Here is a 27,795-nt window from a genome sequence, read left to right on the forward strand (position 1 = left end):
CTCTGATCCAGCTCTCAGAACCTTTCCTGGACATTCCACAGAAAGCAACTCTGATTGTTTATTTAGGAAATGAATATGTCACCACAGTCCGGCTTAATGTGGCTTATACTTAGGGTTGCCAACCTTCAGGATGGATCTGGAGTTCTCTCAGAATTCTATCTGATATGCTACAGGCATAAGTTCTCCAGGTGGAAAGGTCTGCTTTGGAGGGTGGACTATTTGGCATTATAGCCTGCTGAGGTCCTGCCCCTCACCAAATGCCACCTTCTACTGGGTTCACCTCCAAATATCCAAAACTTTCCCACTCCAGAGATAGCAACCTGACTTACAAGTAACCTCCGCCCTCTTAAAACCCCATTCTTAAGGTGTTTAAGGCAAGAGAGGAGTGACCCATTGTTCTAAAGTCATGTATCTCTCCAGGGCAAGGAGGAGGTTATTAGCCTACCAGCCAAGCTTGACTTGAGGTGGTGTTTTGCCATTCTTTCTGTTTCACATATTTTTGTTCTGTTCATCAGCAGGATGATGATTCCCAAAACACCATGTGAGACCAAAAATCAGCATATAGCTTTAATGCTCATTCAGCATTTGCTTTACACTCTGCAGGTACCAACTTGTTGGTCATGCCCACCCACAGGAAGTTCACCTGGCCTTGACTAGGTCCAAGGCCTTTTCGGTCCTGGCCTCAGCCTGGTGGAATGAGCTCCTGGAAGAGCTGCGGGCCCTGCAGGAACTTCCAGCATTCTGCAGGGCCTGTATTACCGAGGTCTTCCACCAGTTTTATGGTTGGGGTATGGTGGATCAGGAGCCCCATGGATGATATCTGCAGACTATCATACTGGTGCCTGTCAGCTAATGCCCGCATTCTGGCACCCCGTGATGCAGTTGTTCGGGGTGGGTATTAGATTTTCACCGCCAAGTTGTAATGTAAGGGAGGTTTAATTGGATATTGTGTTTTTATGTTTTATGTGGGTTTTAACGATGTGACCCACCAAGAGACAGCTTGCCATGGGTGGCAGGATATAAATTAGACAGACAGACAGATGCAGCAAATTTGATCAGACCCTTGTGCCACTTTCAATACTATAAACAGTATAAACAAAGACTATTTCTGCATGTGGAATCTGCCCCTGAATAGCCTATGGTTGCTAACAGGTTTTAGAACCCCCTCCATATGTCCAGAGCCTGGCTCATGTTTTGCCCAGATTTGCCTCTGGATGAGGGAAATTGCAAAAAGTGGATTTGCCACTTTTTATCTCGCATCACATCAGTGAGCAAACAGTGAGCAACCAGAGACAAGACTGTATGGAAGGGGGAAAGTGCAATAGTCTCTGCAGCATTTTCCCATCCTCACATCCACCCTCCTCTCTCCATTTCCTGCTCCAAGAATGTTTTCTTTTTTAATGGCACGGTCCACATTGGAGCGCGACCAAAAATCTACATTGTCAGATGTAAAATAAAATCTTCTGCAAAGTGTCCACTGTCTTTTTTTTATCAGGCAGGCAAAACACAGCCCTGTTTCTGTTTTCTGGAGGTGGGAAATGAGCTGGGAAAGGGAGGGGGGTGATCAAGCAGCCTTCTTCTGATTATAAACAGAGATCTGAGCGCTTCGTGTTTTTTTAATTTATATAAGCCAACCATTTACCAAAAATATAGTTTCGGGGTTCAGTTCCCATGTCCAGCCTTCCCACAACTCAAGCAGACAAAAACAGCCCCATTTGTGTTTTCTGGAGGTGGAAAATTATCTGGAAAAGGGGGGGGGCAGGTGATCAAGCAGCTTTCTCCCAATCATACAGGGGTCTGAGCACTTTGTTTTTAAGCCAACCGTCTACTAAAAATGACTTTTTGGGTTCCAGTTACCATGTTCAGCTTATCAGAAATCCACCCAGACATAAATGAAATCCAAAAGAACATGGATCCGGGGGGGATGCTGTATCATTCTAGCATTTCTCCATAGCTACACGACAGTGTTGATTTTTATTAAAAATGCATCTGTGTTGTGGCATTACCACATAGCAAAACAGAAGTACCTTAAAAAAACAAAAACCCAAAATAATTTCAGGGCTTGGGGGGGGGGGGGGAACATTTCAGTCCACAAGATAACCGTTGTGCTGTGATTGGCAGCTTGCTGTGATTGACAATCCAAGGAGTGGGGGGAGAAGTTGTGCTTGTTTTCCCTTGCAGCCTCGTCAAGAAGCAAAAAACTGCAACGGGGCAGTGGAAAAATGCAGCAGTGATCTCCTGTAAGGCTGCAAATGGGAGGTTTAACATCCCACATTTGCAAGCAGGAGGCCATGCGCATTTTACCCCTCCGTGTGCAAATGATCAAAAGCTTTCAAATCAGCATATAGTGGTAGCTTTGAGTTTTTCTGTATTGATCCTTCTAGTGATATACTTGATCTCCACCCCATAGTTATTTTACTAGAGCTGGTGTATTTGTCTATATAAATTCATTTAACTGGCAACTTATACTTGCTATGTGCATAATGTAAAATTTGCATGGGAGGTTGCTGTCCAGGGGTAATGCCAAATCTCCTGTAGTTCCTTGTGATTATGGAATTTTAGAAGTCCTCCTTGTCCATAAATACTCACTTTAGCTCATTTCTCTGAACTAAATCCTGTGGTTTTTGATAGACACAGATCAATAGAATTATGCCTGAGGACTACAGCGAAGAAGGAATGCCTGAACCGTTTGTCAATGGACATTCCAAGTCATCTCACACTAGGGAAAATACTTCCAATGAGAATCTTTCTGCTTTTTCTTTACTAAAATCTTTGCATTTATTTATTTATTTACTAGATTTAAAGCCCGTTGTACTTGTAAATACAACGGGTGCTAGAAAGGGTGGATGGGAGGAGAGAGTTGTATGAATGAAGAAGATTGATCTAAAAGAAGGGAGAAAAGAAGGGAAGAATGCAGAGGGAATGGAAGGAAGGTGTAGGGCAAGGAGGTGGGGTGAGTTAAAAAGTGAATAAAGGCCTCCCTACAAAGCGCCTTCCGATGGGCTCTCCCGACTGGCTAGAACTCTTGTGTGTCCTGGTAGGGCCCACACAATTGGAAGGCCCCACACACTTAGCTCTTAACCAATTATTTATACCGCTCCCCGAGTGGTTTAAAGCGGTGGTCCCCAACCATCAGGCCACGGCCCGGCACGCCATGGCACCGGGCCGCGGCTCCCTGCCTCCGCAGGGCTGCACCGGGCCGCGCTTGCACGTTTGCGCCATGCGCGGCTGCAAACACACATGCGCGGCACTCCCGCCTTTGGAGTGAATGCCTTTGGAGTGAATTCTCAGCATGGAGAAGTCATTTAACGGACCTCAAGCCCTTTAAATGGCTTTGGAGTTTACTCATGCTACCATGGCTTGCAAAAAGCATTTAAATTGTAAAGTTACCCTAGAATCATAGATTTGAAAGGTACCACCAGGGTCATCTAGTCCAACCCCCTGCACTATGCAGGACACTCACATCCCAATTGCTCATCTACTGTAACCCACCACCCCTTTGCCTTCACAGAATCAGCCTCTCCGTCAGATGGCTATCTAGCCTCTGTTTAAAAATTTCCAAAGAAGGAGAACCCACCACCTCCCAAGAAAGCCCGTTCCTTTGAGGAACTACTCTAACTGTCAGCAACTTCTTCCATATGTTTAGCTGAAAATTAATTTCATCCCATTGGTTCTGGCCTGAACTTTTAAAGGAACAGAAAAAATCCTCTATGGGACAGCCCCTCAAGTACTTGAAGATGGCTATCATATCTGTCATCTCCTCTCCAGGCTAAACAGACCAAGTTCCCTCAGCCTTTCCTCATAGATCTTGGTTTCCAAACCCCTCATCATTTTTGTTGCCCTCTTCTGGATACATTCCAGTTTGTCTACATCTCTCTTCAATTGTGGTGTCCAAAACTAAACACAGTACTCCAAGTGAGATGTAACCAGAGAGGAGTAACCTCACACAATCTGGACACTATATTTCTTTTGATACAGCCCCAAATCCCATTTATCTTTTTAGCCACTGAGTCACACTGCTGACTCATGTTCAGTGTATGGTCTACTAAGACCCCTAGAACCTTTTTGCTCATACTACTGCCCTGTTTCCTTTAAAGTGTAAATGTCTTTCCCCCTTCCATTGGAGACAATGGATGATGGGGGCACCTTCTTTGATGCCTCTACCTCAAAATGTGGTGCCTCTACCTCCAAAAAACAGTCCCCCAGAACCCCAAATAGCCCCAGAGTGATTCTACATTATAGCCTATCAGGACCATTTATTATAATGGTCACCGTAGGCTATAACTGAGTTGGAAAAAATCCAGATATTTTTGGGTTCCATATAGTTTAACCCAAAGATACCAAATTTGTTTGTACACCCCTTGTAGCAGGCCTGGGAAAAAACTGATTCAAATTGTTGCCAGCTATAGAAAACAATCCTGGCTAGATGATTCAATAGCCTGGTGGTCTAATGCAGCTTCCCATGCTCATTCTGAGTAACTTATAGCAATAGCTGTGAATAGTTTGAGGCACGAAGTATATGGACCAGGGTATTCCAGTTTCAGCCTAACATTGTTGTCAACAAGAATCATAGCTAATTTATTACTGTTTGTGTTGTTAAGTTTGCCCACCTGTTTTTTTACGCAAAAACAAGTATAACGTAATACGTTTTAAGAATAGCCAAAATGAAACAAAGTATAGTTTAAGCTTTTGAGCTACCCAGAACTCTTGGGCTGGATTGCAAAAAAAACAAAGAGGAGGGGATTAGGAAAAAAATAGTTATTTTAGGCCACAACCGTAAGGCTTCTGTTAGACACAGGCATTAAAAGCACAGCCTGGAAGGTCCTCCCATCTCTTTTGTTTGCACAGCCAGCCTCATGCAGATTTCTGAACAACTATAAAACAATTATACTGAGTGTTGCTTTGGCTGTTCTGAATCAAAAGTATTACACAACCTTTGTTTTTGGGATCTTGCTGTCGATTAACACTTGAACATATGGAGCCAACTTTTATTGAATCAGACCACTGGTCCATCAAGGTCAGTATTGCTGAATACTATCAGCAGCTCTTCAGAGTCTCAGGCAGAGATTTTTCACATCCCCTGCTGCCTGGTCCTTTTAAGTGGAGATACCGGGGATTGAACCTGGTGCCTTCTGCATGCCAATCAGATGTTCACCCACTGGGCCACAGCCTCTCCCTTTCGTCAACTGTAAATGAGTGATAGATACCTCCTCCTTTCAGTCGAAGACACCTGCTTGTCTTTCAGTTCAACCTCCCTAACCCTCATAACACACTATAGTGTCTCTCTCCTTACCACCCACCCTGAATCGCCCAGGCTAGCCCAATCTCATCAGATCTCGGAAGTCATGCAGGGTCAGCCCTGGCTAGTACTTGTATGGGAGACCTTCAAAGAATAACAGAATCATGACACGGAGGCAGGCAAAGGAAAACCACTTCTGAATGTCTCTCGCCTTGAGAACCCTTCAATATAAGTCAGCTGTGACTTGAGGGCCCTTTCCACCACCATACTTCCCACCCCCAATCCTCAAGTCACTCCTCTCTAAGGTGATAAAACAATAATGCCACTTTTCAAAACTACTCCCAAGAGCATATTGCATTTTGACAAAAAGAAGTGGTGGGCACAGATGATTGTGCCAGGGGCAAGCAAGCTAACTCAACACAGGATAGTCTGCATTGCTTTAAAAACTCATATTTATATACTGCTTCCATTCTCTGAAAATAATTAGTTTAGTAATCAGTGTGCTCCTGTATTTTTGGAGGATAAACTAAAGACCAAATTGTCCTGTATTTCTGAAATCCTCATTTATACTGCATAATTGCTAGCTGTGTGAAATGTCATTTGTAACCATACCTTTAGTATCTAAAATGCAATCCTAAGGATGCTATCCTGGGAAGCAGGCCCTCTTGAATAGCATGGGACTTGTTTTTGGGAAGATTGCAACTTAAATGATCACTTCCTCCAGTAAACTTTGTAATTATTGTCTTCTGATAGACAACTAAAATTGTATAATGAAATATTGCAAACCTAACACTTTCTTTACTCAGGTTAGTCAGTACACATTTGCTATGTGCAGCTACAGAGAAAAGAAATCTGAGCCTCAGGAATTAATGCAACTTGAAGGATACACAGTGGACTATACAGAACCTCATTCAGGTATTTCAAGACATAATACTCACTAGTTATGTAATTGAACCGTGTTCCTTGGTCATATTCTTGCAAATAGGTTGTCTTTGAAGCCATGCAAAAAGTTACAAAAATATTAATCAAAGTTGCCAGTATCATACAATATTCAGGTATTTAATGTTGTGGAATGCAGAGTTCCTCAGTAGTAACAATTCCTTATTGCACAGCATCATGTGGCTGCTTAACCCTTCTTAACCGTATTGGAATAGTGAGCAGATTTTACTGTTCACTCCACAGGCATCTTTCAGTGATACAATACAGTCATTAAAACAAATTATACATGTTTGGTAAACAGAATTCTTTCAACATCAAGGAGTTTTACTACATTAAGAAAAATAAGATTGACCATCTAATTTTTGGGGAGTGGGGGAATATTATTTTCTTTTTTTTAAATTCTGAATATTTATCAAATCTCCTTAAGAGCTAAAGCAACAGATTTTTGCCTTATGAGTGGAAAAGTTTGTTATGTTCATGATCATAAAATGGAAATCATAGGTTGTGCATATATACCCTTTGCTCACAAGGAAAAGAAGCGGCAACTGGGTAATACCTTTTGGAGAGGAATATACCTCCTGGCCTTTCTCCACACCTTCTTTGTTTGCCTGTAGGGCCTGTAGGTAGATATAGCCCTCCCCTCTTCCCTTCCCTCTATTCAGTTGTACAGAACAAGAAAAGGGGGGGACGACAACTAATTTTCACCTAAGGCAGCAAAATTGCTGGAGCCAGCCCTGACTCTGACTTCCCAATTTTGCAGGTCTCCAAGGTGGCCAGATGTTCTTCAATGCTGTAAAAGAAGGTGACACTGTGATATTTGCCAGTGATGATGAACAGGATAGAATCCTGTGGGTTCAAGCCATGTACAGAGCAACAGGGCAGTCTTATAAGCCCATCCCTACAAGTCAGGCACAGAAGATGAACTCAAAAGGTAGCAATATCCACACCGATCTGTCACAAAGTAAGTTTGTATTGTTTTGCGTGTTTTGTTTAGTTTTTAACTTCTTGATCTTAATTATTCAATATTAAACTTGATTTGTTTGTGCCATTTTTAGCCATGTAACACTTGAGTTGCAGCTCATTACTGCCATTGCATTACCTGTAAAAATAGGCAGTTGGTTTTATTAAAGTTCAAATGTATATTCCCATGGAAACATTATTAAAAGATGTAATTTTATTGTAAGCAATTTTGTTCATTTTAAATATATATGTTTTGGAGCTTGGACACTTCATAGCCCAGTGGCTATGCAACATTCCCTATAAAGCTAAAGTGATCAGTCGTGATGGACACAACACCACCCAGCCAGGATTGCACCCAATGAAGGGGGGGAAGCAAGGTGCTGTACAGCAGTGGTCCCCAACCTGCGGGCTGCGGCCTGGTGCCGGGCCGCGAAGGCCATGGCGCCAGGCCGCAGCTCCCTCTCCCCGCCCCCCCCCCCCCGCAGTAAAAAACTTCCCAGGCCGCAAGCTTGCGGCCCGGGAAGCTTCTTACTGCGGGAGGGCAGGGAGAGGGAAACAGGGCCGGGCCGCGCATCGCGCATGCATGGCCCGATGCGCGGGTGCGGCCCGATGCGCGGGTGCGGCCCGATGCGCGGGTGCGGCCCGCGGGGGCGCGGCCTGATGCCCTGCCTGTCCCCAGCCACAGAAAGGTTGGGGACCACTGCTGTACAGAACTCCTGCTTGATTGGAACAGCCGCATTCCTCCCAGTCTGAGCAGTTTTAGCAACTGGAACTTGGGTCCTAGGCCTTCTCAGATGCCAGCTGTCATTTGTTGGGGCTTAGCTGGGGCACGTCAGCCCAGTTGTTGGCAGAAGGAAATATGCATTAGGTCTTTACATTGAAACTGTTGATTGATAGAGAGACTTTGTATTTAAGCCATAATTTTAATCAATTTTACGAATATGCCAAACAAATGCATCTTTAAACATTCCACATTAAAACAACATTATATTATATTGAACCCGGAAGAAGCTGGCCAGAGGTGCTGCTGTTCTTTGTGGGGAGGGGCAAGAGGGGGAACTCTCCACCCACCTCTTCCAGCCCTCCCGCAGCCTACACATGGATCAGAGGAGCTCTGGACGGTGGCGGCCAGGGGCGCCTCAGCTCTTGGGGTGGCGGAGAGAGCTGGGGGGGGGGGGGCTTCTCTCTTTTCCTTTCTCTCTTCCTGTTCCTGTCTCTTTTTCTGTGTCTCTCTTCCTAACAACTTTTTTCTTCTTTGTATCACTCTGTTTCTCTCTTTATCTTCCTTATTTTTTTCTTTCTCTCCCTCTCATTAAAGGTAAAGGTATCCCCTGTGCAAGCACCGAGTCATGTCTGACCCTTGGGGTGACGCCCTCTAGCGTTTTCATGGCAGACTCAATACGGGGTGGTTTGCCAGTGCCTTCCCCAGTCATGACCGTTTACCCCCCAGCAAGCTGGGTACACATTTTACCGACCTCGGAAGGATGGAAGGCTGAGTCAACCTTGAGCCGGCTGCTGGGATTGAACTCCCAGCCTTATGGGCAAAGCTTTCAGACGGCTGCCTTACCACTCTGCGCCACAAGAGGCTCCCTCTCATTATTCCTACCTATTTCCTTTTCTCTGTTTCTGCCTTCTTTTTTGTCTGTCTTTCTCTCCCTCTCTTTCTCTCCATTCTTTCTATCCATCTCTTTCTTTCTTCCTTCTGCCTATATTTCTGGCTGTCATTCTCTTTTCACGCTCTCATTTCCTATTTCTTTTTAACTCTTTTTTCTATCCTATTTCTCTCTTCATCTCTCTCTTTTTTCGTTACTCTTTCTACCTGTCTCTCTGTCCTCCTTTCCCCACCTACCCCCATGCATTCTGTGAATTCAGGATGTTGCTTCAGGAGCCCTGCAGCTAACCCCCCCCCCCCCCCCATTTTGTCTTCCAGTCTCCCTCTCTCAGTGGCCTGCCCAATCCCTCCTTTCTTCTTGCTCTCTTCAGATCTGGGTCACTCAATGGCCTTCATAGGGTTCCCCTATTTTGAAAATCAAAGAAGATATATTTCCCAACTGACTACTTCAAACAAGTGATCACTATGACAAATTTTAAGTACTCCTACTATTTAAGGTGTAATAATTGCTACATACTAGGAATACTTCTAACCCCCAATGACTTTTTTAAAGTGCCCCAAAGAGGAAAAAAGGTAAAGGTAAAGGTATCCCCTGTGCAAGCACCGAGTCATGTCTGACCCTTGGGGTGACGCCCTCTAGCGTTTTCATGGCAGACTCAATACGGGGTGGTTTGCCAGTGCCTTCCCCAGTCATTACCGTTTACCCCCCAGCAAGCTGGGTACTCATTTTACCGACCTCGGAAGGATGGAAGGCTGAGTCAACCTTGAGCCGGCTGCTGGGATTGAACTCCCAGCCTCATGGGCAAAGCTTTCAGACGGCTGCCTTACCACTCTGCGCCACAAGAGGCTCATCCAAAGAGGAAAGACATCATTAAAAAAAGACATTAGGTAATCCTAGCCTTAACTAACCATCATTATTCTGGTTCTGGAGCTATACTAGAGAAGGCCCAGAGCACTCTCCCAACCTCTAAACAACATCCTCTTTAGTCAGGGGCATGCCCTGATGTATGGCTGGATTTGAGGTGTGATGAACCCAGGTAGAGTGAACAAGAAACAGTTTGTTAAACAAACACTATAACTAGGAAATAGGAGAAAAACTGTGAAAATGGAATAGTCAGGAATGCTACAGTTACACAAGGTACAAATAACAAAGGAAGGAACCAAGAAACAACAAGGCTCCCTGGTGTGACTGCCTTGCTTGGTCCTACTCTGTTTCACAACCTGATCCCAGCAGGACAGATTCAGCCCATCATAGGCAAGGGATCAGCTCCCTCTGGGGCAACCTCACTGCCGTTCATCTTCAGGGAATGAAAATCCTCCTTAGCCTCATATCTAATAGAGCTTTGCCTCCTTTATATGATTGGTGTCTGTTTTCCAACCATTTCCCCAGTTTAGTCCTAAGTACTGAAGTAGGCATGGAAAGCATAGTCCTGTAGTTCTACAGGCAGGAAAAGTACCAGACCCATGGGGAAAAGGTAGAGCTGAGCAAAGAAAATTTTTATTTTTTAAAAAAACTACCATTCCAGTCACCTCTCACTGAGTTAGAGCAGGTCCACATATCAAATCCCAGGACATTGGCTCCCAAGGGAAAAGTTTGTTCCTGCAGCAGAACTGATGATCCCCATTAACAAAGTTCAGTATTTATTCTGTTGTATCTCAATGAGATATATTTCTTTACCGGGGAGTGGTCAGGACCACAATGATAAAGAAGAACTGTAGCAGCTGTCTCCCAGGAGGCAACATCACAGCTACCATTGAAATATTAAAGTAGCAAAGGTCTAGCTTTCTACTAGATTTGATTTCTGTCTGAAGGAAGATGCATTCCAACATGAGAGGTAGATATTGGGATAGTCACACGATGGTGGAAGAGCCAATGGACATGTAGCAGCTATCCAACCACAGTGAGGCATCTCTATATGTGTGCACCTGTCATTTCAGCCTAGCCCCTTCTACGCTGCCTAGCCATGCCCCTTGTGGGTGTTTGATTGTCTAACAGTAGTTACTTGTTATTTTTCTCTGCAGACTGGATCACTTAATTTACTCCACCACCTCCAGTTAAGGTCAGACAGTTGCCTGATAGATCACCCCAGCTGTACCCATGGAGGAGGGAGTAAAAGAAGACTATAAGCTATTAGGGCCAGTCCCATCCACCTTCTGGGTCAATCTCGTGGTCAAAATGCAGATTTTGAGCCTTGATCTGATTCTGTGGAGGGAAGACATAAGCAGTGGTTTGTTTTAATGAACAGGCTCTGAGAATAGTATGACAACTGAAACGGGCGCAGCTTTTATTGGACAGTATTCAGGGCATATCTTAACAAGGAGCTTTTTCTTCTCTTAGTGTAACTCTAGATTCTTTGTTTAATTTATCTGGCTGAGCTCCCAAGTTTGTTCTCATAGGGCCAGTAGACTGAGGGAGAATCAATTTGTGTTGATGTGCTTATAAACAAGTAGTCAAGGCCTTAAATACCTAGCAGCAGACAATAAATATATATACATCTTCAAAAGCATTAATAACTGCACATAAACAAATGTGTAATTTTTTCTCTTTTAATAAAAGAGAGAGCACAATAACAACAGAAAGAAAGATCAAGGCTACAAATTCTTTGGGTAGGGTAGGCTTGCTTGAATTCACGTGCATGAGATAAAGCACAAAGAAGGGCTGTTCTCTTTTTTCTTTTAATATTGCATTTATTTTATTCAGCAAATAAAGAGATGATAAAGTGTGGTGGAATTGTTGGATTCAGAAATGTTAAATTAGTAGCAAAGTGTTAAATAAAAATAGCAGAATTAAAATGCCATCCAGATAAATCTAATTTCCATTGGTTTCTGTTTTGCTTAACATTTAGCACCACTTGTACCATGCCATTATTTATAAGATCAGCTCTTTATTAAAGCTGCAGAATAAATGAGGATCTCTTTGGATCCTCCATTTCTATAATGGAGTTGCACATAGGTCGTACTGACTTCAGCAGAATTTAACCATGCACAGGATTATAGCCTAAAGGGTGTTTAATCATACATGGTGTTGCTTCATGAACTCTAGCAAAATATACTGCTGTTTCTGTGGGTGATCATCTCATACCTTAAATCATCAATGTACTGTCACACCATTTATTTGCTGTATCTACCTTGGTGAAATCTGTCACATTCATGTGACTCTTGCTTTGACAATGCAGAGCCAAGTGATATGAATTAGTTCTTGCATCTTTTCAACATGAGATACTACAGATCCTTCAGCTTGAATTAAATAATTCTTCCATCTGCAAATACAGCTGAAAGTTGAACTTGACATGGATCAATATGATCTGGGGCTAAATTTCTAAATGTGACTGATTATGTTAGCATCATGCCTACAGATCAATATAGAGTTTTATTATCAGCTGGACTCTATAATTGGGTTTAATCAATAAACTTTTGTCTCCTTTTCTATAGAAATTTTAGATTTGTACTATGCAGGGTATTTTTTTTTCAGAAGTACGTTAAGGATTCATCTTTTCTAGTAATGAACATAAAAAGACCTATATTTGAAATTAAGGGGACAAAGAAGCAGAGACTTCATTGTAAGAGTTAAGTCAATTTGGAGTTGATCGCAAACTGTTCTCCCCCAATGTTGCGTGTAGTGAACTAATGTGCTAATGCAGAACTAGTCCTTTTGGCCACTGGAAGGCTTTTTTCGGTCCATACGTGGTAGACAAACTCACATTGAGGACTTTCACAAAACATACCCATTAACGAAAGCAATTGCTAGAGCTTGTCTTTTGATAAACCCGCGGGGTTCAAAGGCGTTGAAAGATGCAATCTGCAAACAATAAATTTGGGTCTCTGATTGTAGTGCCATTTGAGATGTTATATATAATTTACACACACACACAAAGAATTTTTTACCGCTCCCGGTTTCAGTTAGAGGAGCTTTTTGCCATTACTACATTAAGGTTAGTTTCATTAAAAGCTGTGTATAAAAAAAGCAAGAGGCTGGAAATGACCCTGCGCCAAGCTAGTGTGTTCATTTCTGCTCCAGTTTGCCATTTGAGAAGCACACTTCCAGATACAATGTTTCATCAGTACTGTGGCCTGTGATGGACATCTTGCTAGTGCCCATTAGTACAGGCGTGTGTGTGTGTGAGTGTGTGTTATATAGATACAAGAAGATTCAGTAATCTGCCGCCTAGCAGAGTATTTTATGAAGAAAATTGTTACAGGAATAAATTCGGTGTTTTGCCAATATATTTTATGATCACTGAAGTTTTCCATAGGCACAACACACTATTAAAATTGACACTGCACACACACATGCACACACTACAAAATACATATTGGATGGTTTGGTAAAAATCAACACTTCAGAATATGATTTGGCTGATCCCTGGAAGAGATTTTCCCATCTTTGTGTTCTTTATCTTCTTGTTTGTGGTTCTATTTAAATCATGGCTGTTTCATAGATGATATAGTTATGGCTGTTCGTCTTGGGGAGGGGAAATGGAGGAAGAAAAAACCCTGAATAAATCTTTTTCCAATTAAACTTGAAACCAGAGCCTTCAAGTAGGATCATCTCAATCCATCCCCTCTTTCTCCTTCCTCACAATCCAGCTGCCGATCGTGCTCAGAAGCATGGCATGGATGAGTTTATATCTGCTAATCCTTGCAAGTTTGACCATGCCACACTCTTTAGAGTACTTCAGAGGCAGACTCTGGATCACCGATTGAACGATTCCTATTCTTGCTTGGTGAGTAAAAAAGCTGGGATAAAAGGAGAGGGGGGGGAGGGAGAGAGAGAGAAAACGTGAGAAATAGTTGTTGCAAAGTGGTCTTTTCTTCCAGACTCATTTAATAACTGTGTGTGAGGTTGGGATAAAGGATTTCAATCGATTGGCTTCAAATTTGAAAATTATACACTTGAAGACTACTGCTGTGCCACTCAATAGAGAAGAGAATAGACTCAAACTGACTCTGAACCATGGGTTATCTGCTCCTCTAGGGAGGGCTGAATAAAAACAGGAGGCTTTAATAAATACGGAACCCTCTGTGGTAGGATTTGCTAACACCTGTACAGGCATTTTAAGGTACAAATCCAGCCTGCCAGATGTCAAGCATTATGTCATCTATCTTGTAATTCTCTCCCCTTTTATGGGCTGGAGAGGGAAAAGAAAGCCAAAGAATAGACTCAAAACCACAGGGGTAGAAAGGCAAATAAATGTATTGCACTTGCATTCAGCTGAGTCAAGGTTAGCTTTATGGGCTTAAAGCCTAGATAAATTACTTACCATTACTGACTAATATTTGAAGGTTTTGTGGAGTATTTGTGGGGGGGGGGGTTCAAATCACACAAATGTGAAATACAGGGGGGGGGAATTAAAGGAAACTCATGAATCAATGCTTACTAATTTCTCCACCAGTGAATCCTCGTGTTGCCTCTCCTTGTGCAACTAGAATGATCCCACCTAGGAAAATTGGGAGTCAAGAACTAGCAAGCTGTTTCTTGTATTATGCAAAAATATGTCTTGTAAATTTTAATCCAACCTAAGTATACACTCTCTCTTTTGAGTATCTTGTGTTCTTGTCTCTTGTACCTGAAATCCCAAACTACTATTTCACATCAATGGCATTTCCCATGTTAAATGTCTGTAAAGTTATTTATTTAGAAAGTTTGGTATACCACCTCTCCAGACTTTCTCAAGATGGCTCGCAAAAATAAACATAAACAAACAATAAAAGCAGCACAAGGAAATCATACCATTAACAGCATTAATAAAACAGTCTAGATCCACAACACAAATCAAACATAGTCAATTAAAAAAACACGGTCTTCAGGAGACAGTGGGGAGCTTACATGCCATGGGATTGAACAGCAGTTCCCCAGCACCTCCTTCTGCAATTGGCCAGCCAAATAAGAAATGAACCACCAGTTCACAGTGTCCTCAATGCCCAGCCAGCCTCTCCAGTAGGGCACTGAGGTCCCCAAAGCCTTTGTGTTGCTTACAATCACCTTTCCCAGCTTTGTGTAGTGGTTAAGATTGGCAGCCTCTAATCTGGAGAGATGGGTTTAATTTCCCACTCCTTCACATGCAGCCAGCTGGGTAACTTTGGGCTAGTTACAGTCAGAGCTGTTCTCATAGAACAGTTCTGTCAGAGCTCTCTTGGCCCCATCTACCTCATGGTGTGTGTTGTGAGGAGAGGAAGGGAAGGCAATTGTAAGTCACTTTGAGACTTTTTTGGATAATGAAAAGCAGGGTATAAAAAACAACTCCTCTTCCTCTCCCCACAGCAGATACCCTGTGAGGTAGGTGGGGCTGAGAGAGCTCTGAGAGAACTGTGACTGACCCAAGGGAGTAAAAATATCAATAATGGACTTTCTTTTAACAGGTTTTTTGATGTTTCAGCATGAGAGAGATTTGTATTTCTCTCTCATTTTACCGTACATGATTTGTATAGAACCCTTTCAATCTCCCCGTGCTGAAAACATCTTTTAAAGTACATCTTAGCATTTCAGCAAATTAAGGGAAAGGAGCTACACACACTATTTCCCTGCAAAACAAAATCAACCTAATGTGAAACAATTAGGGTTAAACATAACCTATGATTAAAATTATTAGTAATACTAAAATTCCTTTATTGAACTCTTCAGTAGACAGTGGGGAGTTGCTAAGCAATTATAACACAAGAAAGTGATTATGACAACATTACCTGACTAATAATGTTCAGCCTACTGTTGTCTGGATAAATCAGTGTGTATTCTAGTGGAAGGTGTTGTGAGGGTAGTGAGAGAACGCCTCATTATGCTTCTGTTTTAGCCATCGTTCCTCTGCTCAGAAGACTTTGTCAGACATTATATTTGTGGGGGTGGGAATCCAACTGGGTATTTTGGGAATGTGCACTGCTAACATCCTTGAATCAGCATTTGGGAGGATCACATATAGAATACATTCTTGGTACACACAGTTGGTAGGAGAGCCAGCGTGGTGTAGGGGCTAAGAGCGACGGACTCTAATCTAGAGAACCAGGTTTGATTCCCCACTCCTCCATCAGCCAACAGAGTGACCTTGGGCCAGTCACAGAGCTCCCTCAGTCCCACACTATCCAAAGGAGTCTCATAGTGGCTTACAATCGCCTTCCCATCCTCTTCCCACCTATCTCCTTTGGATAGTGCAGGGTTATAAAAACCAACTCTTTCTTTCAGTATACCGCTGGATTCAAAAGTGAAGCATTTGTATATTTTTTTTCTTTGCAGGCAGCCAACCCATGCTTGCACATTACTCATGTAAGCAGAACAGTAAAGTGTCTAGCCACACAGCTTTTGAAGTGGTTGTGCAAAAGACTGTTGCATGCCCAAGAAGCCACCCACTACCACCATCTTTTTTAGCTCGGTCAGACTCAAGTGTGCTGCTCTCGATTAGGAAACTATTAGAAAGTCCTATTTCAAAGCAGAAGATGGAGGATAATTATTCCAGGTCCATTTCTTGCTGAAATAAGTTGACTTTTGAAAGCAACTCCTTCCTAAATGATTCCTTTTCCCCCAGATCATTTTAAATGCTCTGAAATCCTGGTGCTCTGTGTTTTCTTTTTCGTCTGCCTTGTCTGGTCCAATAGCCTATGGATCCTGATCTTGGCTTTGTCATCTGTATTCAAGCAAAATGCCATCTAGCACTTTCTGCAGGCCTTTGTTTATCAATGAGCTTGGGTCCCTGATTATGAATAAGGTCCTCTTCATCTCTCCCTGTCTCATAAAGCTGCTTTGATCCCAGTGGCTTCTTCCTATGTTTCTTCCTTTGAGCATATTCTTCTTTGCTTCTCTGAAGGATGCCCTGCTTTTGCTCTTTATATACTGGAACAGCATCATGACGTCTGTATACTGCTGCCTTCCATGGTGCATGCTGTGCTCTAATATTCTCAACAAATTAGATTTTAATCTACCCTGTTCCCCTACCCATTCAAGCAGAGGTATTGTTTGACCAGTAGTATCCCCATGGCTAGCTTCTTCATGTTGATACCAGGATGGTGGGTCGATCATTTCCTGTCCCCAGAACAATTTCTGGGCTTTCACTGAAGTGCAAGCAGACATAAGAGGTGTTGGAAGCTGCAGGATGGGAGTACACCAAGTGGTAAAGCCAGTGCAGATTTCTATTATTCATAAGCATTTCTCCGGTGGTCCAAGATTGGGCGGTCTATGGAAGTAGCTCCTTCTTGGAGGCAGGAAGAGCTGAGTCTGCATGGAGCTTTTATTCCAATCCCAGGTCGATTCAGTCCCTGCCATCTACACTGAATGTGATTTCCATTTTGATTTTGGGTGATTTAAATTCTCCCTCTGCAAGAAGCATGATTGATCCAGAGTGACCCTATCTTTCCCCCACAATATCCTGGATAGAATCATAGAATCGTAGAGTTGGAAGGGGCCATACAGGCCATCTAGTCCAACCCCCCTGCTCCTTGTTCCCAGCTTGCTACCCCAACTTCTCTCAGCAGAATCTCCAGAAGCCCTAATTTCTCTTGGAAGGGATTTTCCTCTTGGATTTATTTCCCCTCCTCTCCTGTCTCCGATCCTCTCCCCCCACTTCAAAAAATGAAAGAGATTTCTGCTGCACTTGTTTCCCCCCTTCTGAGCTTCCCTAACCACGTGCAGAACACTTTTTGTCTCAATGGGGAAGGGCGGAATAGAGGAAGACCCGAGCTCAAATCGATCTGAATTCCATAGGGTCCACAATGGAATAAACAAAGCAAGTGCAGAATCAGCCCAGGATCACAGATAATTTGGGAGGACTTTCTGAGGGAGGACTTTCTGTCCCAAGATCCCAGTCTTGGCCATGCTTGCAAGGCAGTAAAGGGTTGCTGGCTGAGCCCTTTCCCCCCTTTTTTATCTCTTTCTTTTTCTGATTCTTCTCTTTTTTTCTCTTTATATTTCTTCTTTTTCCCTGTGTTCCTCCCCCTCTGCCTTCTGTCTTGGAGCAGTGGGTCTTAAGGTTGCATGGGTAAATGGATTTACATCTGGATGGGTCTTCACACTTCATTGGGTAGAACAGGGGAATCATAGAGTTGGAAGGGGACATACAAGCCATGCTGGGAGAGGTGGGATACAAATTTAAAAAATCACATTAAATAAATAAGCCTCAGCCTGGAGATTGAGCAGTTACAGTTTAGTGAGTTAGGTTATTCAGATAAGATCCTAGATACCTTAGTGCAACCTTTGTCAACTTTTTTACCATTGGGAAACCTCTGACACATTCTTCAAGCACCATTGTGCAAAATATGATTGGGAAGCATAGCCATGTACTTGCCACCTGGGGTCTCTCCTCTTCCCACTGGGGGGGGGGGCAAGTCGACATGACCATATATGTTCATATCACCCAATGTTTAACAAATTTTTAAAAATCTATAAAAAACTTAATTCCTACCCATTCAGGAAGCCATTCCAGGGACATCAAGAAACCAAGGATTTCACAAAACCCTGGTTGAAGAAAGCCTGTTTTAGTTGCTTCTAGAAAGAGCTTCATCAATAGGGTCTACAATGGTACCTTGCAATTTTTCCAGTTTTAGTGGGCTGAGAAATGGTTAGACCCACATAGAGCTAAATTAGGCCATCTCTTTTTCCTTCAAGCAGGTCTTGATAAGGATCTGAGTGCTAGCACTCTCAAAAGACAGGTGGCTGTCATTTCTGCAATAAGAGGAGTCAAGAAGGGGTGGGGTTTCTCTCATCAGTCTTATGGGAGGAGATTTCATAGGGGAACATCTCTCTTGAATCTTCTGAGTTCTTACTGGTTCCCTTCTGGGAACCTAAACATACTGCTGAAAGCTTTCTCTCTCAAGGCCCCCTTTGAGCCCATGCCACTTGTCCATTTAAGAAACTCACCTTTAAGACCATTTTCCTGGTGGGAATCGCCCCCTCTAGAACAGTTTCTGAGTTTAGGCCCTTTCTGTGGACAAGGAACTTTGCATTTTCTATAAGGACAGAGTAATGCTGCACAGTGCTAGGCCTTTATCCTCAAAGTTAATTCATTATTTCAAAGGTTCAGCATTGAGCTTTTATCTAGATTAGACCAAGCTCTTTCACAAATCAGACTATGTTTTGTGCCCTTTAGGAAGGTATCCTTGGGTCAGAGAGTGTATTTTGCTAGCATATAAGTCCAGGAAAGGCAGCTTCTGCAGATGCAGCTTTTGGTAGAAAGGCTCTGCAGCATGCATTTTCATGCTAAGGTCTTCTAATTTTTTATGTTCTATATACTTGAAGCCTGCTCCACCCTGGACCACCAGAGAATGGAAGGTTTGTTTCTCTTACCATGAATCTCCCTTCTCAGTTGTTCTAGGATTGGGCAGTGTCTTCTTACCCAGGGGTAGAGCCCCATCTTCCAAGGATGGCCTGTAGTCTGTTTGAGGTATGTTGCTTGGTCCTAAGGTCCTGAACATTTCCTGTAAAGCACCCAGTAGGTTCCTATGTTTGCTTTGTTCTGATCCCTATAGTTCTGTGTTGATCTCCTTTCATTTGGCCGTTGGTTGGGGGGGAGTATCTATTTGTTAAACTCATGGATAAGAGTTGGACAGCTTCAGAATCGGTCTGTGATCTTGGGAGAAAAGTTTCTCCCCTATGGGATCTTAATTGTCTGTGACCCTGCCTGCCTCCAGCAAGGAGCTACTTCCCTAAGACCACTGAGATTCACAGTAAGTGAAACAAACCTTCCCCATGGTCCTCCACGTACATACCGTTTTCATTTTGTCTGAAGTGGATATATTTCAGAAGAAATGGTGGACATGTGTATCAGGAAGATCAGGGGTAGCATGTGGTCTCAGTATGTACAGTTGAATATGCCTAATTATAAGGTCTGAAAAAGGCTTTGAATTCAGTCCAGTCTCTCTACAGTCTTATGGTACACAAATCTCTCTCGCCTACTTCCCTAATAATTTTATGTCCCTAACCATTCATCTTTATTTTTCCCATAATTTTTCCAGGTCAGCATTACAAGGAGAAAACTCCTTTCCATTAGATGAGTAGGTTTCTTTTGTTGTTGTTCTCTGTTATGCGAACGAACACATAGAAACCAACTTCAACCATTTTAGTGGCTCTGTATTTTAGAAGGTTTTACAGTATACAACATTGAATTACAGTAAAAGAAACTGTCATGACACCATAATATTTTTCAGTCAAGTTATTGTTGGGTGCCTAGCCCCTTGAACTTCCCCTGTTGTCATAACCTGATTTGTTATAGATGTAATATCATGACAAGTGTTTTCCTAATGCATGCAAGATCTTATCCCCCCCCCTTCGTTCTCAACGAGAGAATCTAATTTGCAAAACAAAGAAAAGAACAATCTGATTTCATTAAAGTGATGTTTTCCTCCTCCCTCCCCATCTCTTTACAGGGTTGGTTTAGCCCAGGCCAGGTCTTCGTGCTAGATGAATATTGCGCTCGTTACGGTGTGAGAGGATGCCACCGCCATCTCTGCTATCTGAATGAATTGATGGAACACTCAGAGAATGGCGCTGTCATTGACCCAACCTTGCTCCATTACAGCTTTGCCTTTTGTGCTTCTCATGTTCATGGCAACAGGTATTTTTAATATGCAATCATGCGGCTGATGTCATTAGGCTATGTGATAAGGGGGAAAAGTGCAATGCTTGCTTGCTGCATGACAAAGAAAGGAATGAGCATCAGGAGTTCAGTTTGTACAGAATAGCGACATCAATTCTGGAGCACAGTGAAAACATTTTTATACAAAAGGTTGGCTTTGGTCTAAAATATATGCAAGCTCTTAGAAGGTTCTGTGTTTGAGGGCCATTTCTCACTTCTCATCACCAAGAGAGAGAGAGAGTGTTGCATGCCTCCCAGGGAGCGCTCCCATTCTAGAGTGCTCCCTGGGAGACATGCAACTCTCTCTAAGATCTTGCATATATTTTAGACCCAAAGCTTGCCTTTTTAGAAATTGGATGCATAAAGAGAAACACAAAAGGGGGGAGGGTTGTGTGCATGCACTGGTATAGAAGGTCTCGAACAAGAGGACATCCAGCACTGGATCCAGCCCATGAGTTATGATACCGTTTCAAGCAGTGAATATCATCTCCTAGAAAGAAACAAGGTTTGTTCCAAAAAGCTGTAGGCCTGCATTTTAGAATTCGTCACCTGGTATAGTTCTGTCATTAACCTGGCTGCTGCCTAATGGCCTCTAACTAGGAGCGAAAGTAAGCTGAGATGGGATGCCAGTGAGAAAATGGCCAGACTAGTAACACTTGTCTTCTGCTACTTTAAGAAACTTTGGTTACCTGTGTGCAATATATCAGGATTACTTATCAAAACCTATCACAGATTCCAATTACTTACTTTAAGATTTTGTTTGATTTTTTTTCACCTCATGGACCTTAGGCTAGACTTTGCTGTGAGATGAATTTGAAAACAAAAATATATGTATTCTCTGTTTGTTTGTGGAAGGTTGAAGCTTATTAACTACTGCACTTCAGACCCAACTCATGCTGGCTTCTTGCCTTCTGTGGCCCCATTCTTTTCCAAACTAGTCTGTGTTCTCTCCCAAAATAAATGTACACTTAAATTCAAGCAGTACATACATTTTTTAAAAAATAGAATAGTTAAGACTTGTTTGATAAAATGCCCAACCTTTGAGTGGCCCAAAGTTGCCCAAGGTTTGTAGTTTATCTACAGAAGAAGGCCCTCAGTGTCAAAACACATTGGGTTCTTTGGTTATTATACATATGTGACCATTATTGAACCAGGGCCTAGTCTGCACACATAGGATAATGCACTTTCAATGTGCTTTGGCAGATGGATTTTCCTGTGCAGAACAGGAAAATCTACTTCTAAAGTGCATTGAAAGTGCATTATCTATTGTGTGCAGACTGGGCCCTGAATTTGCAGCTTCATCTGGTTGCTGTGTGCAAGAAGTTGAGTTTTTAATATCACCTTTGTATGTCGCTTTGGTTTATGTGCACTGTGTAATAAATAGTTGTATTTTTTGGTTGCTCAGCCTTTGGGTTCTTGACTTGATTTTATGAAACAGATGAGTTTACTCCTATGTCAAGCAACCCATTAGGAATTATTGTTCAGGTTCAACAAAATGGATTTCAGGAAAGATTGCAGTTCTAAACATAACTAAGGCTCATGTTTAACTCTGGATTCATTGAGGTTACAAGACAATCTGCTCCTCTGCCTTTTATCTTTACTTTGCTCCTTGCTTTCCTCTCTCCTCCCCTCCACGGAAGGCACTAGCTTGACTGTTGGCTGTCCTCTTGCTCCCATTATTATCTCTTCTGCTTTGGAATGCCATGGAATTCCTTTCAGTCAAGAGATGGATTTGAGAGTTGCTTTGTATGCACCACTTCATAACACAGGTGGCCAGATTGGCCACCACAATTTGAGAAGCCATGTAAAAGATGAGGAGACTTGTGGCTGTTATTGCCTCATGGCCTTTCCCTTCCACCAACTCAGCTCAGACTTGCCTTCCTCTTCAGCTCCAGCTGCTGGTGGGGCAGGAAGCAAAAGTTACTTGTGTTTGCTCCCCAGCCCATACCACCTGTGACAGCACAATAACTTGAGTTATCCCTATCAAACAGTCATTCAGTGTGATGGATTTGTGGCTCATTAGTTTGAATCCATTATTTATCTGTCTCATTCCAGATGTTTCCTTCTATCTGCAGACCATGCTAGATAAATTGCAAGAACATGATGTCCCAAGCAAAATGTTGTTCAAAATATTGCAAAGATGATCTGATTCCAATGGTAATAAGAGAAATACATTTCAGTTAAAAAAGAAGACATTACATATTCAAGTTAGATACATTTAACTTATTGTGAACAGAGCAATTTCAAAAAGGTTAATTTGCTACAGCTCCAAGCTTATGTAAGAGAGAAAAGGACTCTCTAAGATGACAACTACAGTCAACAGCCAAAGCAAGTCAACGTCTAACTGCCGGGAAGTTGGGGCCAACTGCCAAGTATACCTGGGAGAAAGAGTTCTCTTAAACCTTTCCCTTCCAGATTCTCTTGCATGCAGAGTTACAATATTCAACACCCTTTCTTAACGCCACATGCAAGAGTTCTCAAGTTTCAGCTTATCTTGCAGTTTTTCAGATCTGACTTTTGATAGAGGCTTGGTCAGGATGTTAGCCACCATCGCTTCTGTTGAACAGGACTCTATATTATGCCCTTCTCAGTTAGGTCACACACTAAATGAAATTTCACAAAAGTGTGCTTCGTGCATACAGCCTTTTTTTTTTCCAACTGAGAAATCTTAATGCAGCTCTGGTTGTCTTCTTCTTCGAAGTCCTTCGGTTACTGATCTAACCATAACAGTTCTCTGCATGCTTCAGCAGTTGCTACATATTCAGATTCTGTGGAAGACAAATTTACTGTTGTTTGCTTTCTGTTGCCCCAGGAGATTGATTTGCCTCCTTACAGGAACAAATACCCAATTGTGGTTCTATACTCTAAACCAGTGGTCCCCAACCTTTTTATCACTGGGGACCGGTCAACGCTTGACAATTTTACTGAGGCCCGGAGGGGGGTAGTCTTTTATCAAGGGACGTCACCACTTCCTGAGCCCCTGCTCCGCTTGCTTTCCTGCTGGCACTCCTGACTTCCCGCCACCCACTGGGGGGCACTGCCAGCAGCAGCTGCACAGTGCCACGCTGAGGGAGAGCCCCAGCCATGGCAGTCGCCGGAGATCACCAAAGGTGAGCTGGAGACAGAGTGGCAGGCCAGCCCCCAAGGCAGCAGCTGGGGAGGAGGAGCCACGGCCCGGTACTGAATGATCCACGGACCGGGACCGGTCCCCGGACCGGAGGTTGGGGACCACTGCTCTAAACTGTCTCCTGCCCAATCTGCATCTGTGTAACCAAATCATTTTGGATTACTGAAGAATGGTAATTTTAGTTTCAAACCTAAAGTCCCCTTTAAGATTAAAGCCACCCTTTTTACGACAACGCATTCTTTCTTTCAAGGTGCACTTGTCATTCTACTAAGGATCCCAAGATTGGTATTCCCTAAACTGCCGACATGAGTAGTTGCTCATTAACATCCTTTTGGGAATCCCTTCCAGGGCCATGAAGAAACCTCGGGGTTTCACAGAAGCCTGATGTAAAATTACAATTGGATTCAAATGTCCTCTGTGTCTGCACCCCAGTTCTAGCCTCTTTTTGTGTTTCCTTTCATGTGCTATGTGTACCTGTTCACCTGCAAGACTCAATTCATAGACTATCCCCTTTTGGTTACCTTGTGCTTATACAATATTTTCTTTGGCAATAGTACATTTCTTATTTCCAAAACATATGTCAAAGCCTTTCTGGCCTAGTGCAGACACACTCAGTCAATTACAGCTTGATTTAGGAAATGTTTCTGAGCTGTGCCACAGCATGAAGTGTCAGTACCTATGCTTTGAATCCATTTGCATTCACCATTAGTAAGTTTTATTTTTCGTTTCTTACTTTCATTAAGATCATCAAAGAAATCCTTACAATGTGTGCTGTGACTAGATACTCCACTGTCTAATAGCCACGTATTCTCTTCTAATTCTGGTTCAGCAGCATCATAAATAAGTCTTTTCTGGTCAATTAGTTTAAAAAAAACCCTATATACTGCATTAGGACCATCATGGCTCTGATTTTTCAAACTGCTTCTGTTTCTTTATAGCTTGTGTGCTGTTCCCTGAACATCATAGCAGAAGTACCTTTAGCTGGTCACACTCTACAGTCCTTTGCAAAGTGGCACCTTTGTTACAATTAGAGCGATGCAATAATTAGTTTTTCTCCCTTTCTCTGGATGAGACTTGCTCTTTCAATTTCCTTCTAGAAATGTAACTTGAGCCATTCAGTGATTAAAATTCAATAACCCATTTTGAGCATTCCTCCTGCAATTGTTTTAGTGGTTGGTTGAAAGTTTTTGCCTCTTTTCCCAAAGTCCCAAGCATAGTGTTTGCCCTTTGTTCATCAGTCAGATTAATGCCATAGAGTGCTAGATTTTCATACGCCTGCCCCAGTTCAAGTATATATTTTTCATAATTATCCCTGATATGTAACCTTGTTTTGCAAACTTTTCTTATCAAAACTCCTTGTTATCTAATGCTAATAAACCAAAAAGACTCTTGCTGCCTGTGGATTTTCAAAAAAGAATGTCTCACTGTCATCTAGTGATCCCATAATCTTCCTGAAAATCCCAGTTTTATCCAAGAGACCAGTTCCTAGACTTCCTTTGTTGTTGTTTTTCTTCCTCTGGGAAATAGCATATTTTGCCTCATGAGGTATGTAAAATCTTTTAGGCCCCTTCTGTAGTTCTCAGCAGTAAGTTTGGAGATTGCCAAATATCTGCTTGATTTAGCCATCTTTATCACAGCAATGTGAAGAAGAACAATCAAGAATTTGTAAAGACCAAAAAACAAAACAAAAACTCAACAAGTGGATCTAGGTATTTTCTTATGCAAGTCTTTTGTTATTTTATATCCTTTCTTTTAACTTTACTGGAACATTGATTCAGGAAATAAAAATATACCTAGGAAGAAGTTCTGCTTTATCAGGAAATGGTACAATATTATATCCTATTCTATGACCGTTTCCGCACTGGGAACTTCACTGCCCCAGCTCCCGTGCAGGAGCACAAATCAGGGGTGGATTAGGCACACCAGGCCAAATGCTCCCCCGTATGGGTGCAGGAAGAAGTGGGGCAACCTGCCACGACTAAAGCTCCAGACTGCAGCCCGGCATGAAACCTCCAGTGCATAAATGGTCTATGCATGTACATATTCCAGTGCTGCCACAGGAAAGAAAAATAAAAAGTATACAGATGCATTATAAAATATTTTTAAACAAATATGAAACCCTCCTTTATATGAAAGATTTTTTCCTGTGTGTTTTTTATTTTTCCTTTGTGCACAAGAGTATGAGCACTCCAACAGAGACTATTTTTTTAAGTAGAGATTTTAATATGTAGCCTTTTTCCCCAGAGAAAATTCTGTGTGTGTGTGTGTGTGTGAGAGAGAGAGAGAGAGATTTCATTTCTTCACCAGCATGCACACAAAAGTAAACAATTTAATATAAAATTAAGATAGAAATGTTGAAATGTCTTCTCTCACTCTTTCTCTGTATAATTTTATTTCTGCATGAGTAGTCCAGTAAAGTAAAAATATTTTTAAATGTTAAAAAATATGTGTGTGTGTGTGGGGGGGGGTGTCAGTGATTAAGCCAGGTGAAACATTTCAACACTGTCTTGTTTTCACCAGAATAACAAAAGAAAAGGGAATGGACTGAATGTGGTCCATCACTACTGTTATTACCAGATAATCTAAGCAAATTTAAATATTAATTTACAAGAAGGCTGAGTAAACACTTTGAGAGAAAATTAGATAGAAGTTATAAGTCACTTAATTGAATATCCAAAATCATGTGTTAAGCATCAAGGTATTATGCTGCTTCCCATTTATAGAAGTCATGGAACAATAGTCATTGTATATACATAATACAGATAAGAAGCAGATAAAATTTACAAATAAGAACAATCTAATCATGTTCATGAAAGATAACATTTAGATAGTATTAATAAGAGTGCCTAAAAGGAGTTTAGATTTTATAAAATAATATCATTCAATCTTACCTATCATAGGCTAAGGACAATAAATTTGGTAGAAGGATCCATTTTAAGTTGTTACAGATATTTCTTGTTTCAGTGCTTGAAAATTAATAACCCACTTTTTCCTGATTACAGTAGCTAGCCAGAGTCCAGGATTCTGTTAAGATCATGCTGCCTCTCAGTCTATGTCACCCTTGTCTTAAGAAGTTTACTTTGTTGCATCCCAAGACTAGAACAAGTTGATAATCGAGGCCATAACTGTCCAGTTTTTAGTGAGTGCAGTTTGCCATGGTGTGGCATAAGAATCTATCAATATTAAGCTTGTCAGACCTTCTGATGGAAGTTTTAACCAGAAATTGACTGTAGTTAGCCAAAGCCTAAGCTGAACACTAATCATTCCTGTCTCGATCCTGACCACTGCATTTCGAGAAGTTATTTGGTAGCTGGAAAATCACTCTCAGAAAATTAGATTGAACTTTTTCTGCACAGTCCAAATTGCTTGATATACTTACTGGCACCCCATATAACAGTTGTGTCAAGTACTAGACCTTAAAGATGCTTATTGCAACTGGGATGTGACATCCTCCTTTCTGTCAGAAAAAAACTTATGAATTGTGCCTGAACTTTTCTGGGCACTTAAAAATGTTATTAATATGAGCAGATCTTGCAAACTGCCATTTTGAAAACCCTCTTGGACCTCTGTGAATAAGCCAACGTGAGCAAATTATGTTGAATATTCTTACAGCTGTCACATGTAGGAATTAGGTCTTACAAATAGCGTCTACTGATGACTGCTAGCTTTGGGAACAATTAGGGACTTCATTTTTTATGTGGGACACATCTTCTGGTACAGCCCCTGGTACGTAAATGGGTATGGACATGACATCCGTAGCCCTGCCTCAGGGAGCACGTCAGAAGAGACTGGGGCAGCAGGTAGCTGCCTGGAGCAACATGGGCCATTGCGGGAGGAAGCCAGGCCACCGTCGTGCTGCCCAAGGAGGCCTGAGCAGTCACAGGGCAGTGTGGCTGCCAGGCGGGCCAGTGCCACCACATCTGACCATGGGACATTGCAAGGCAGTGCAGAGGCTGGGCAGGCCAGCGCCACCACAAAGGTGAAGAGAGCAGGGGAGGGAACAGGGAGTCTCTGTGTTGGGGAGGACTCTGGGGGCAGGGGCCATGTGGTTTCCGGGAGTGGGGCAGCTGCCCTTCAGGCTTCCGAGGGCTGGCACACAGGCGCAGGCCCAGGCACAGCCCTCCTGGGAGAAGAGGTAAAGAGGGTGGGGGAGGAGTGTTTGTGTGTGTGTGTCTAGGGGGGGAGAGACCAGGGAGTAGGTCAAGGAAGGAGAGAGAGGGGTGGGGGAAATTGGGAGGGAAGGGGTTTGCATGTGTGTGTGTGTTTGAGATAGGGAGGGAGAGGCGGAATGGATTAAAGAGCTTCCGAGCAGGTATGTGTCCCACGTACCTGTGAGAGCCTGGGTGTCACTAATTTTTTACTCAGT

General features: G+C 42.5%; 1 protein-coding gene across 14 annotated transcripts in view; it reads left to right on the top strand.

The window, feature by feature from the left end:
- The window catches only part of CADPS2 (calcium dependent secretion activator 2), a 385,311-nt gene that overhangs the window by 198,788 nt on the left and 158,728 nt on the right, over positions 1 to 27,795 (top strand). For all 14 annotated transcript variants that reach the window (XM_077338372.1, XM_077338377.1, XM_077338370.1 and 11 more), the window contains exons 10-13: positions 6,046 to 6,154; positions 6,939 to 7,139; positions 13,338 to 13,474; positions 20,094 to 20,281. In XM_077338372.1, coding sequence (XP_077194487.1) covers positions 6,046 to 6,154; positions 6,939 to 7,139; positions 13,338 to 13,474; positions 20,094 to 20,281 — 635 coding nt within the window. The remainder of the gene's footprint in view (positions 1 to 6,045; positions 6,155 to 6,938; positions 7,140 to 13,337; positions 13,475 to 20,093; positions 20,282 to 27,795) is intronic.

The sequence above is a fragment of the Paroedura picta genome, chromosome 5 (genome assembly GCF_049243985.1).
Source record: "Paroedura picta isolate Pp20150507F chromosome 5, Ppicta_v3.0, whole genome shotgun sequence".
Lineage (NCBI taxonomy): Eukaryota > Metazoa > Chordata > Lepidosauria > Squamata > Gekkonidae > Paroedura > Paroedura picta.